At 35.0% G+C, this 14,457-nt stretch overlaps 1 protein-coding gene across 1 annotated transcript in view; it reads left to right on the top strand.

Annotated features, from left to right (window-relative positions):
* Window positions 1-14,457, top strand: part of TYR (tyrosinase) — a 100,618-nt gene that overhangs the window by 33,404 nt on the left and 52,757 nt on the right. Inside the window, 1 exon segment of the mRNA NM_001002941.1 lies at window positions 9,448-9,595. Coding sequence (NP_001002941.1) covers window positions 9,448-9,595 — 148 coding nt within the window.

The following is a 14,457-nucleotide window of genomic DNA, read 5'->3' as shown; positions in this document are numbered from 1 at the left end:
AAATGCAATTAAACTCTTCTACAAACTTTTGAAATTCAGTAAGGTAATTCAGATTGACAGAAACAAACATGGGGCTTAACAAGGTGAACATCTGGCTTATCTATTGGTGGCACTACCAAAGAATTCCAGCCTTTTCTGTGTGTTATGACAGGAATCTGATTGATTCAGCTGACTATAAACCCTTTGAAGTCCTGTGATAGGAAGCTTGTAAGGTACTCATCCAAAATAAGAGGAGAGTGGGAACCACCATAATAGGACCTTCTCGATTCTGAAAGACAATATTGTGGAAAACTGGATCAGATGCCTAAGTATTTTTATCAAAAAGAATGAAGGAAAGTACTACTAGAACTAGAAAATATGTATTGTGATCTCAGTGATTTTATATTTTAGTACAACTGCTAGCTCTATTTCAACTAAGAGTGCAACAGAATGACTAAGAGCAGAATTTTGGAATCTGGTACATAATTAGCCCGAATCATGCCTCTGCCACTTACCAGTTGATTGACTTTGAATAAACCACAGCACTTTTTTGTACCTTAGTTTTACCACCTGATAGCTGACTTGATGATATCTTCTTTACAGGATTAAGTTCCACAAGAACATAAGGAAACACTTAGCCTTAGTGCCTACCACACAGAAGTTAGAAGTATCATAGCAGCAAAAATCTTTGTTGCCAAGTGGTAACTAAGTAGTAACAGAGGCAAGTAAAATATATGAATCATATTTCCATTTATAATTAAATTGTGAAGAGGAAGCTTTGCAATATGCAAGCACAAGTCTCTAGTTGAAATTGAAGGTTTAAAAGGCAAACACACTTGTGGAAGAGTCAAACATATTTTCAAGTGATTTTAATCAAAGGCATCTTAAAAATAATTACCCTGGTACAGCATAGGGAATATAGTGAAAAGTACTATAATAGTGTTGTACAGTGATAGACAGTAATAACACTTATGCTGAGCATAGCATAACATAGAGTTGTGGAATCACTATGTTGAACACCTGAAACTGATGTAACATGGTATGTCAACTATACTTCAACCACAAAAAAATTTACCCTTAATTTAACATAAGTAGAATCTTTATTAATTTTGCTTGCCTACAACTAACTTTATTTGATGCTAATTTTTTTCATCCATGGCATATGTGTGTTCTCATACATTAATAGCAATAATTCCTATACACAAATTGATAGATATGAGTGATAAGAAAGAAAGAAAGAATCGTAGAAGAGGAAGAACACAGGATTTAAAATGAGAAAATTGAAGATATAGTTTTGACATTAACCACTCAAAAGACATATGACCTTTAACATCACTGAGATTCTATAACCTCTTCATTTGCACCATAAGCATGATGATGACTATTCTATCTCCCTTATGTGAAGAGCATCCAGTGACATGTTAGAACGGACTCATATCTGCCATGAGAGCTGACAGCATCTTTTCTCCACTCTTTACTCAAAGACATCAAGTTGGTACCTTGAAATTAACAATCATGGAAATATTTACACCATGAAAATTGAGAAATGCTACAAAACAACATATTCTGCTGCTGCCCTGCATTTCCCCTCTAAGATTTGGTTACTAATCCTTTGCTAACACACTGCTGGGAATGTCAAGTGAGAAAATGTGCCTGAACATATTTTGCACACTATAAAGTATAATGCAAACATGTTAAAATACTCATTATAGAAAATTATGGATATATAGGGAACCTGTGACTTGCATATGAAAATATAATTAAATGATCCTGCCTCATTAAAAAGCAAATAATAGGGATCCCTGGGTGGCTCAGCAGTTTGGCGTCTGCCTTTGGCCCCGGGGGTGTCCTGGAGTCCCCGGATCGAGTCCCACATTGGTCTCCCTACATGGAGCCTGCTTCTCCCTCTGCCTGTGTCTCTGCCTCTCTCGCTCTCTCTCATGAATAAATAAATAAAATCTTTTAAAAAAAAAAGCAAAGAATAAATGAGATAGTGGGACACATTTAAGACATTGGACTTGTATTTTATAGAACTTCCCTATCAAATCAAGCCAATGACAGAATGTTATGTAGAACCTTTGCAAGGGTAACTAACAATCTCTGTTGGTCTAGGATTATGTAGTTTCCAAGGACAAGGATTAGCTATATAATTTGCAAGGCTCAATGCAAAATGAAAATATAGAACACTTTGTTCGAAAAATATTAAGAATTTCAAGATAGCAACAGCAGAGCATGAAACCAAGTATGGGCAGTTCTTATGTGGAGAGCACTCAGTTGCATGCTTGTGAATCTGATCCAACCTATGATACAGGATTTTCAGTGCTAAAGCCAGAACAGCCTGGGGCAAGCAGGGACTAGGATATTGTACGTTTGCTTCAAAAATGGCCTTAGCGATTAATATGTTATCAGAGTTTTAGCATATCTAGTGAAATATACCAAATGTACCAATTACTATCAATTCAGTCTTAAAGTGAAAAAAGGGAAGAGAATATAGCTTGAATAACACTTTGTCTATAAGGATTTTTGCTTATTTCAGCCTGTACAATTCAGTGAACTAAATGACTCTACTGTGCAGTTCAATATTCCTGTCATTCCAAACACACAAACCTTAGAATAAAGAAAGCCATTAGAAAATTTTACCTTAAAACAGGTTTCAGACAAATTTTAAATGAAGAAATGGACAATTATCCTTGATGTGTAAGATCATATTATAGATGTGTCCATAAACTGGAGATAAGATCTAAGAAATATTGAAAAAATCACTGGATGATGTAAATTATATATATGCTGCGTATTTATAATATGTGTGTAAAGGAAATGATTACTTTATGTGCATGCACCTACACAGCACACACACACTGAGATTACTAACAGGAGAAATTAGTCTGATAGTTAAAATAATAAACAATTTAAAGTGATGACACATGAAATAATTCTGTTGCTCTCTTTTATTGAGTTTATGGAGATGACTATGACTAATTATGCACCATCGTCTTTGTGCAAACAATGAAAATAATTAAAGCAGTGATTTTCAAACTTTGGTGTGCATTGGAATTGCCTGGAAGACTTGTTGATGCAAATGGTGAATCCCACTGACTTTCTGATTCAATAGTTCTCTGGAGGGCTAGAATATTTACATTTCTGACAAATTTATAGATGAATGCTGCTGGCTCTGGCACCACATTTTTGAGAACCGTGGAATTTATCGGTCATTTGTGGCCTTAACTGTCATCTAATATTATATGGTAAGAAGCAATCACCCACTGCTACATTTGTTTCATTTCTCCATTCCCTGTTATTGAAGGAATTTCCTGAGTCAAATTAAAAGTATTTCCTAATAAACATAAATGCTAATTAATTACATTTATGGCTGTAGAGCTAGTACTTTATTTGAGAAAGCTTGAAATTGGATTGAAAGCTAATGCTTCCATTATACCTAGGGACCTGCTTAGAGCCAAGATCTTTTTTTGATCTGCAATATTGTATTTCTGCTGCAAATAGTTTCAACTATAAGCTTTTTAAAGTACTCAGCCATCAAATACAATCCCTTAAAATCATTGTGTATAACCTTATGAGGCTATGCATTCCATAGTTCCTGAATGAAGTTGCACATTAGGAGACTAATTACAGGGAAGAGAGCCAGGGGCCTGAATAGTCACTTTGCTTCAATCTTCAGATGCATTAACATACAGTTGTCTTTCTTTTTGATTTCTTTTCTCTATTTATACCACTGAAACTCTAAGAAATATTGAAAGAGGCCTGAAATGCCCTGAAAGTAAAATTAAATCAAATAAATGTATTCTGTTCTGAAGATTTAACGATGTACCTTTTCACATTTCAGAATCTACTAGGCATGATAAAGTGTAACATCTAAACCCAGTTTCTTAGAAAGAAGGATGAAGAATGAAATAAGATGATATGGGTAAAAATGCCCATTCAGTGCCTACCGCATAGTAGTTGCTACATTTTTTTAAGCATCATTTTCAAGTGTACGCATTGAAGGAGTTATCAGCATTACAATATTTTGTTTTTATTTTAAATTTTATTTATGTATTTACTTGTTTGTGTATTTATTTATTGAGAAAGAGAGAGAGTACATAGGCAGGAAGGGAGTAGAGGGAAAAGTAGAGAGAGAATCTTAAACAGGCTCCACACTGAACGGAACTGGATTTTATGACCCTGAGATCATGACCTGAAATCAAGAGTCAAAGGCTTAACCAACTAAGCTACCCAGGCACTGCAATGTGAAAATATATTTTTTAAAGATTTTATTTATTTATTCATGAGAGACACACAGAGAGAGGCAGAGACACAGGCAGAGGGAGAAGCAGGCTCCGTGCAGGGAGCCCGATGTGGGACTCGATCTCAGGACCCTGGGATCACCACCTGAGCCAAATGCAGATGCTCAACCACTGAGCCACCCAGGTGCCCCCACCACGTGAAAATATTTTAAGGCAGAAATCTGTGGTGTGAGATTTTAAAGGCAAAAGCATTTTCGGACTTTCAGAATATAAGAAAAAAAATTTCAAGTGAAGGGAATAATACCTTCAGAAGTAAAGTTTTTAAATTGTGATCTCAAGTTTAGAGGATGGAAAGCAATTTAGACTAAATCAGTGAATCTCAACCCTGGTTGCACATTAGAATCGCTTGGGTGTTTTTAAAATTCCAAGTGCCTGAGCCCCACTCTATACCAATTAAATGTGTATCTTCAGGGGTTGGAGATAAGCTTCAATATTAAAAACAAACAAACAAACAAACAGAAAATCTCTCCAGAGAACTATTGGGGAGGAAACAAAAGAGAAAAGACATGGATTGAGAAGCTGAAGTTTTCTATTGTTATGATTAGCCAGAAACTGTGATTATTCATTTCCCATAGGAACACAGCACACAGACTTTACAGCCTAACAGAGTACTTCGGGCAACCATCCCTGCCCTTCACAAAGAACTTTGAGCTATTTTGGCATCTGTGACTGCTAACAAGGTCCCTGCTGGCTTGCTGGACTTCCCATCATGGGGAATCTTCAGACAAGACTGAAGCACCTGTTACATCTGTTAATAGATGTAAGCTCATAAATTCATTTGGTGGTCCCTATTACTTCCAAGGTGAATCAGCAAGTCAGCACAGATACAACCCAACTGTAGTTTACAGGAAAAGGCACAGGTTTGAAATCAATCAGAGCTATCTTCAATTCCTTGATTCCCTCCGTTACTAGCTTGAATTTAGATGTGTTAACTCATAGATGTGTAACTTCTGTAAACTTGAGTTTTCTTGTCTGTGAATTGGGACAATGATAATATTTATATCTAGGTAGCCCTGGGATTCACATGAGATCAGGTACACAAGAGATATTTCAAAAGCCTGATGTATAAACTGTTATTTGGTGCCTAGAATTTCCTCTTTGACTTGCTCTTTCAAAAGAGAATTAGAGTCTCAGCAAGAGAATTTACTGATAATGGTGTAAACGTTTCTTATTTTTCCAAGGTGATTTACTGGCCAAAAAAAAAAAAAAAAAAGAATTGTGTGAAGAAGTAAAATAGAAAATAATTTATTCAAATTTTCATACTAATCACATCCATGGCATTTTCTCTTTTTGTCTCTCAACAAGCAGCCAAGTAGAGCTCTTTGAAGATCCCTTCAGATTTTATGGAGAGAAATGTATCTTTTCTATTCCCAGTCTCTATAGAATGGTCTAAGTGAAAGGCTGAGGCATATTTTACATTTGATTTTCTTTTAAATACAAAGATGTGAGAGTCTCTGTCTCTATGAGAAATCAAAGCAAAAGATTTGGTCCCTACTTCTAAGGCATTTCTAGTCGGAAGAAACAAGATATGCACAGTTTATTTTAAAGAGTTAATATAATAAGATTATCTATATTAATAATCTAGTACCTATCACAAAGAGGTTGGATATTTGTTCAACCTGTATCTTTGAACTATTTCTGAGCATGTATCACAATAGTCTGACAAACTCTTATGTGCTTCTTATTCAGATATCCCTTCTTAATAACTTTGGAGGCTTTCCCAGATGCAGCATCTGGCAAATTAGCCAAAGAAGTGAGTAAAGAAATACTAAGCCTCGCTGAGAACACTGTTAGAAATGCAATCCTACTTTCTAAGATCAGCCTAACAATGGATGAGGGCAAGCAGCAGGCAGGTTCTGTAGAGCAATGGAGTTAGGAAGAGGTGAGGCGTCTGGTGTTGAAATGGGTCCTGATGGTGGGTAATTGTGGCAAAAGAGACATTTCTACCATGGGAGTGCTTCATATTCTTGGCTAGTATCTCTCATGATAAGTACCCATTGATCAAATGCAAAAAGCCGATAGAAATGATAGGTACTACTCAGGAAGCATCCGTTTTGTGTCAGATTCTGTGCTATTTGCTTCACACATGCTATCAAAATTATTCCTCATCAGAATCCAGATGGGCATTGATTATCTCCTCTCTTACCAAGGAAGAAGCCAAAACTCAAAAAAGAGAGCTATCTCTACAAAAGCCATACATTTGGTAACAGAATTGAAAACCCAGTTTGCAGAGCTCTAAAAAATCTTTTCTCCATAGCAGTGTCTTCAAACTGAGATAGCCACACTACTGCAGATTCACTAAGACTTTCTACAGGATACATGGTACAGAACATGTTAAGGAAATTTATTTCCAGGTCCTCCTCCCAAGTATATTTTTCTAAAATGAATCTTGAATGGGAAGGTTCCTGAAGGTTCTCCTTTTCCTCTGCATCTTACCCAATATTTTCTACTTTTCAGGAGAAAAGCCTTTCTCTCGTATACCCTAAATCCATTGTCAACAGCACATTCTCAGAGGGGGGTAAAACCTCACAGGTGCCAAACAAGTAGAGCATCCAAAATATTGTGGCCAGTGTCACTATAGGGCATGACTTTAATGACTAGGTGGCAAATATCTTGAGTCATGTGGTTTGTAAATAAATCCATAATTTATAAGATGGCTTTCATTAAAGAATTCTTGACTGAGTTGTCAGCTGACAAATCACATTATTTTGATTCTGGATCAGTGAGTCATTTTTTTGCACGTAACTAAAAGAGAGTTCAAATAATTAAGTGAAATTGCTATAAAAAATCTTTTATTCCCATGTAGTTATTTTTAAGAACAAAGTTTTCTCAGGACTCAGATTTAGTTTTTGAAATTTAGAAAAGAATTTATCTGAAACTTTATCCTTTGCAGCAATAAATAATATTAATCTATGGATAACTAATTTTTAATTAATGATCTTTCACCAATATTATTAAGAAACAAACTTTCAATAAAATTTTACTCTTTTATATTTACTATTTTGTAAAACATTTTAATACATTTGTGTGATTTTATAAGTTGCTTATGGCTAAGATGTTTAGTGATAAATTAACCCAGATTAATGTTTACATGGAATTTTTAAAAAGTAATTTTAATTTTTGTATATATTTTCATTGCATAAAAGCTTTTTTTATCAAGCAAACTTGTATAATACTTAATTATGTTTCTGTGGGAAAGTAGAATAAAAATATGAGATGAAGTCAAAAAAGGTAATCTCACAAAATTTCATACAATATTAGAGATGACAGTGAATAAGGTGGATACATTTTTAAACATTGTATTAAATGTTTAGTTTTACATGTATACTATTTTCAATATCCTTGAAGTTATAGCCTCTGAAAATATTTACAATTATGATTAAAATAATCTGGATCTACTTAAAAACATATGAGAATATATAAACAATGTGATTTTAAAACTTTCATTTGGTGCCATCAAGGATAAAAGCTTAAAGACCATTGCTGTACAGAAGTCTGTCTCCATGATATGGGATTTATTGCCATATAGAAAAGGCAGTAAACCAATGCATTCAAGAGCCTGAACTCTAGAATAAAACAAGCTGTGTCCCCAACCTTAATTTCTCTTATTTATTTTTAAATCTAACACAAGTTACTTGACTTTCCTGAACCTCTTTTTTTTTCAAATTGGTGAAATGGAGATGATAAAGGTACTTAATTTGTTGGATCACTCTAAAGGGTATATAAAATTAATCATGTCAAGCTCATAGAAAAATATCTGCACACAGTAAAGGCCAAGTATATACAATCATACAAGTTTCATAGACAAAAGGGGAGGGAAGTGAATGTTCTTAGGCTATGCACCCAGTGGGAGCAAACTTAGCCTAGTCTCCAAGAACGAGTGGAAAAAGCTCAAAAGGAGGGGAAAAAAATCACTAGCTGAAGGGTAGAAATCTAGTGAGTCACAATGGTGAAGGGACACAAATCATCAAATGTAGCAGTCAAGAACTGCATCTTTAAAAACAAACAGATTGACAACAAAATAATCCTAGTTGCATAAAATTAGCTAGACCCCCCCTGCCCAAGTCATAGTGCCTTCACTGTGTGTATCCTACCTTTAATATTATTATCATCTTCCAGTTTCTGTTTGATATTTCTAAATTCTAAAATTTCATAATATGCCCTTGGCCATATTCCCCCAACTAGGTTGCTACTTATAATTTAATTTTGATAAATGGACCTCTTTGTCTGGTTCTGAATCTGAATTCTACCTGTTTTATGTTTTGCCTCAATGGACTGAACTGATATCTTCCTCTTCATCTTCCTCTTCCCAGGGACTGTGTGAAAGAGAATGCAAAATAATAAGAGCTCAGGTTTTGAAGCTTAATTGATCAAAGTTAAAATCCCAACTCTACAATGCTCTGTGTCACTTAGGGAAACTTAACTTCTCTCGGCCTCAGTTTTCTCTTCTTCCCAGGAGAGATAATAATTTCTAATTTCTAATTGCTGAAAAGGTTGGAGGACATATGTCACCAAAAGCATTAGGCACAATTGATATTCAGAAAATAATGGCTCATATTATCATTATTCTCCCACTATTAGTATTCCTGATGCAATAAAAGGAACCATTTAATGGAGTTCTGATTAATTTTGAAATGAATAGTTGGCAAAATCACATTCTGATCTGATGTCTGCCAGACTTTGATATGGGAGGTCACAAATTATATGTTTTCTTTGGAACCAAAAACCAAAATTAAAAGTAACGACCAGAACTGGAAAGCAAGGAGACACATACAGGCTGGAAAGATCTGCTCTAAGTGCTATTAAAGATTGAAGAGTGACCATGCTGATTATTATAAAAAGGTCTTATTACTTTTCAGCATCTAAAGGAGAAATAATAGGCAGAAGCAACAGGAGGGAATATGATTGGCTCCACCTATTCCATCTGCTTAATCAGTCCACTGTACCCAGATTAACATCTTTCAATTCCACCAAGATTTATCAAATGCTCAGTGGGCATACAAAATATAAGGAATCTCAATACAGAATGAATTTTATTATATTATAGATTTTTATTACTTTGAATTAAGCACTCAAGTGTAGTTGCAAACCAAATGAGATAATCACTGAGATTTTCAATTATTAGTGCAAACTGATTTTTTCTTTTCAATTTTCTTTCTACCAACAGGATTTGCTAGTCCACTTACTGGGATAGCAGATGCCTCTCAAAGCAGTATGCACAATGCCTTGCATATCTATATGAATGGAACAATGTCTCAGGTACCGGGATCTGCCAATGATCCCATTTTTCTTCTTCACCATGCATTCGTTGACAGGTTGGTTGACACTTTTCCAAAAATTACGTGCTTACTTGTGTTAAATGTAGTGGGACTTTATTACAGAAAAACTAAGAAATTAGCTTTTTCTATTGTCTCTGATCAAGTTCTCCCAGAAACAGACCCGAAATTAAGGATTTGAAAGCAATTGTTTTATTTAAGTGTTTTATTATAGAGAAACCAGTAAGAAAATGGGGGAAAGGCAGGATAAGAAGGGGAAAAAAGCCAAATAAGAGTGCAGTTTCAGTCAGATTTTGGTAGAGTGAATTACACCTAGGTTTGTCTTGCCTTAAGACAAGGGAGCTAAATTTTTTCATTACCATATCAAATAGTCATTGGCTATAGGTTGCCCTGAGCTGTAAAGCTCCCGATGCTAGCCCATTCCAGACAGGCTTCGAGGCTCCCGTGCCTAAGGGCAGTTTTCTAAAGGCTGCAGGACCATGTGGCTGGGAGTAAATTTAGCTTGTAGAATCAGAGTGGTGGGCACACAGAACAGGCACAGGGAATCTAAGGCCATCTGGGCAGGACACAAATCTCCTACATCTCTCTTCGAAGTATTTTCTTTCTCTTTGGCAATGTTATTATTATTTCTTCTTTTCCAATCTCAGACTCTCACATAGAAGCAGATATAGTCTTTGATATCAACCACTTGCCTAAGCATTATATGATTAGGTCTCCAGACATGATGCACTATGGCCCAGCTATCATTGTTTAATGTGATTTAGTTCTCCTGGAGCCTTTTTCACCCTTATTAATGCTACATGTGTAATGCCTTATCCATAAAGAATTTAGACTTAATAATAGATGATGATAGCAAAAAAAGAAAGTACCTGGAAGAAGGTCAGCTGTCTGTTTCTGGAATTCTTCAAGAAGAGAGGAAGAAGTAAAGCACTGAATCATAACAGATGAACGTAGGACTTTTTTTGATCCCCTCTCAGGTAATTTTTTCCAATGAAAAAAGGACATAGATTCATACCTGCCATTAAGATAATAGTTTCCTTCTCTGTGGTAAATATAACAAGTTCTATTTTTCCTGTCTTAAAGATAAAGAAACTGACCCTGAAAATTAGTTGGTTTACTCATAGTATCACCATTTCTAACTCACTCATTTTCCCCAGGAACATGGATATAACATCAGATAAAAAAAGCGACCATGAGCCTGGAAGGTTATTAGGCAGGTTGTTATTGTCTGCAGGGCAACTCTAATATTATAGGAATTAAGTGACAGCCCAAGTTAGTTTTATTCAGAATTCAGTTTTTTAAAAAGTGTATAAGCACCAAAATTATAATATTAATATGACATCTTAACTACCTGTACCTGTATATAAAGGAGGGAGCAGGAGGCTTAGAAGAACATCTTACCAGAAAAAATAGATTGAATTCTTTTTATGAAGTCATTTTTACATCATATTGTCCTTGTGATTTTTTGGCATTTTTTGATCTTTAGTGCCCCAGGAACCTTAAAGAAGTCCAGATTTCCTAGACACCTTGATGCCCTAGGCAATAAATCAGCAAACTATGGCTATAGGCCCAATCTGTCTCCTGCCTTATTCTTAAACAGGATTAGTTAGAACATAGCCACAGTCATTCATTTATATATTGTCTATGACTTGCTTTTGCACGCTTTACAAAGGCAGAGTTATGACTGAAGCCATTTGGCCCACAAAGTGGAAAATATTTAGTTTCTGGCTCTTTATAGAAGTTTGCTGACCCCTGCCAAAGCAGAATTCCATATTTATATACCAGAAAAGAAAAAAAAAAAGTTGATCTCAAGCTAGCTTGCCTATATCTGTATTTACAGAGAATACTATAATTGAATTCAGTGTCTGGAGGCATGTTTGTTTAGCAGAGATAAAAACCATTATGTAGATGTATGTCTTTTAGGCCACTCTTGAAAATTAAAATTTTCTGCCCTCTTAGAATTCTCTGCTAATCCTATCTTACTATTAGATATGTGTATGATCATTAAAATAACTTAAAAATAATAAGCAAATGGCAAGGTAGTTTCTCACTCAGCCCACAGAGCCAAGCTGATGAAGATTCTGCGGATGGAGAGGAAGGAAAAAGAACCATTATGAAGGATAGAGACCCTTGGATCTCTCTCCTCTCAAGTGTCTTCTCAATCAGATTCGCTGCCACTCAAGTATTCACAAATATATTTATTGAGTACCCACTGCGTGCTGAGTATATTTGCCTAAATATTCCACATTCCCCCCCGTCTCCATGCATGGCTTATTCCATTCTCCAAACCTGGAACATATTTTCCTTTACTTATCTAATTTTTATGCAGTCCATAGGACTCATTTCAACTTTTACCTCCTCCATGAAGTCTATCCAGACCATGCCTGTCTGTAACCATCTCTTCCATCCAGAAGTGTGCTGGAGCCAACCCACATTGGCTAGCAAGATCTAATATGGACATCTTTTCTCAACTTTGCCTTAGTGACCTGAAACTGTAGTTTGAAATTAGCCATGGTGGGCCTGAAAAAGCATAGTGTAGTGGGAAATATAAACAAGTAAACAATGATAATACATTAGGGCTTATGCACAATCATGGAAGACATTCTTAGAAAGCTACATAAAAAATGATGATGTAAGAGCCGAGTCCTGAGGCACAGCAGGCCTACAAGACAAGAATGAATGTTCAAGGATCAGGAGCACAACTCCTGTCTCCTTGAGACCAGTCACAAATGAGGAGTATGAACTGAAGAAGGAAATGCAAGTTTGGCATTCAAAACAAGAAAATAAGTCCCAAGGCTGATAGGAAGATAAGCTCAAGAGATTCCAGCAGCCACGCAGTCTGTCATCAAAATGTGCCAATGTTGGGAAAAGAAAGACGTAAGCTAATTCCAATTCTCTCTACCACTTAAAAAAAAGAAAATCATAGAATGGATTTAATATAACAATTTTAAAAGACAATATACATTTAATTTTTACTAGGTTTGAGGCAACTTTCAAAACTGTTCACAAGTTCTATTTCATTCAGTTCACGCCAGGTCTATAATGTAGGTTCTAGGATTATTCTACTTTTAGTTTTAAAAAAAGAGTTGGAGATTATATAGCTTTTAAAGGACAGAGTTGAGAGTTAAACAATGTAATTTTACTACAGAACTAGGTTCTTAACCTCTATGGACAATTCCCTGGGGATTTGAAATATAAGTGTCTTTCTGATTGCTCTTATATTGAAGAAAAAACATTTCCATTAAAAATTAATTCATTCAAAAAATTAATTCATTCAAATATATTTAAAATTTTTACTATATTCTTTAAATTTTTACTATATTCCATATACCATGCCAGATAACATACCTATTTTATTTGTTGAGATGAATACAAAGCCCTGACCTCAGGTGCTTACAGTCTTTCAAAAAAGAAAAAAAAAAAAATAGTAACAATGTGGTACAGCCTATAAAAGAAGTATAGGGGTATATGAATCCAGAGAAGAAAAGGTTAACTCTGCCTTGAAAATTAAGTGCTTTCTAGAAAAACCTATCCTTCAATTTATTCATAAAGATGAGAAAAATTAGAGATATGATAAGGAAAGTAAGGAAGTATATGTCATGCTTAGGGAACAAAATTGGTAAATCATAAGATAGAGGAAATCATGTTGAAGAAATTTTATTTTGCCAGCCAAGAGAATAGGTTCCCATAAATAGTAGCAAGATTTACATCAGACTTGAGGGCCCTGACATGTTCTTGGCTTCTTTGAAAGACTTCCTTTAAAGACTATATTAAAATGTTTTAGCTTTTATTTTTGTTTTCTTATAAATATTTTTTCAAAAGCAATATAAGTAGATTAAGGGAAGTTACCTAAAATCCATCCTGCAATTTAGAAAATTCAGAAAAGTAAAGAAAGGAACAAATTAACAAGAGAATCCTCACTCCACCATTCCAATATACACTAAAGAATTGTATTTGCACATAATTCTGTACTTTTTTTCCTACTTAATAATCTCAGATATATTTCCACATCTGTACATGTAGAACTATTCCTTTCCTTTTGGAAGCTTTATAGAATTTCATTGTGTATCAAGAGAGTGAGAATATAAGTCACAGACTAGGAGAATATAATTGCAAAACACATACCTGATAAAGGACTCAATCTAAAATATAAAAAGAACTCTTAATATTCAACAATAAGAAAATAATCCAATTAAAAAGTGGATCAAAGTCCTTAATAGATGCCTCACCAGGAAAGGTATACAATGGCAAGAAAGCATATGAAAAGATTCTCCAAATCATATATCATCAGGGAAATGCAAATTAAAACAACGAGATATATACCTATTAGGATGACCGAAATCTGGAACACTGACACCAGTAAACACTGATAAGGATGGAGAAGGACAGGAGCTCTCAATCTTTGCTTCTGGAAATGCAAAATGATATGACTACTTTAGAAAATAATTTGGCAGCTTTTTCTGAAACTAAACCTACTCTTACCATATGATCCAGCAATTATGTTCCTTGTTATTTACCCAGAGGCGCTGAAAACATATGTCCATGCAAATATCTGCACGTGGAAGCTTATATCAACCTTATTCATCATTGCCAAAACATGGAGCTAATCAAAATGTCCTTCAGTAGGTGAATGGATAAATAAACTGTGCTGCATCCAGACAATGGAATTCAGAGATAAAAAAGAAATGAGCTATCAAACCATAAAAAGACATGGAGGACACTTAAACATATACTATTAAGTAAAATAAACCAATCTGAAGAGGTTACGTGTTATAGAATTCCAACTATATGACGTTCTGGAAAAGGCAAAACTATGAAGACTGTGGAACGATCAGTGGTTGCCAGAGATGAGAACAGGGTCAGATGGATAAGCAAAGCGCAGAGGATTTTTATGGCAGTGA

Source organism: Canis lupus, chromosome 21 (assembly GCF_011100685.1).
Source record: "Canis lupus familiaris isolate Mischka breed German Shepherd chromosome 21, alternate assembly UU_Cfam_GSD_1.0, whole genome shotgun sequence".
NCBI classification, from domain to species: Eukaryota; Metazoa; Chordata; class Mammalia; order Carnivora; family Canidae; genus Canis; species Canis lupus.
Note: the sequence above shows the minus strand (reverse complement) of the source record. Positions and strands in the feature narration are given on the sequence as shown.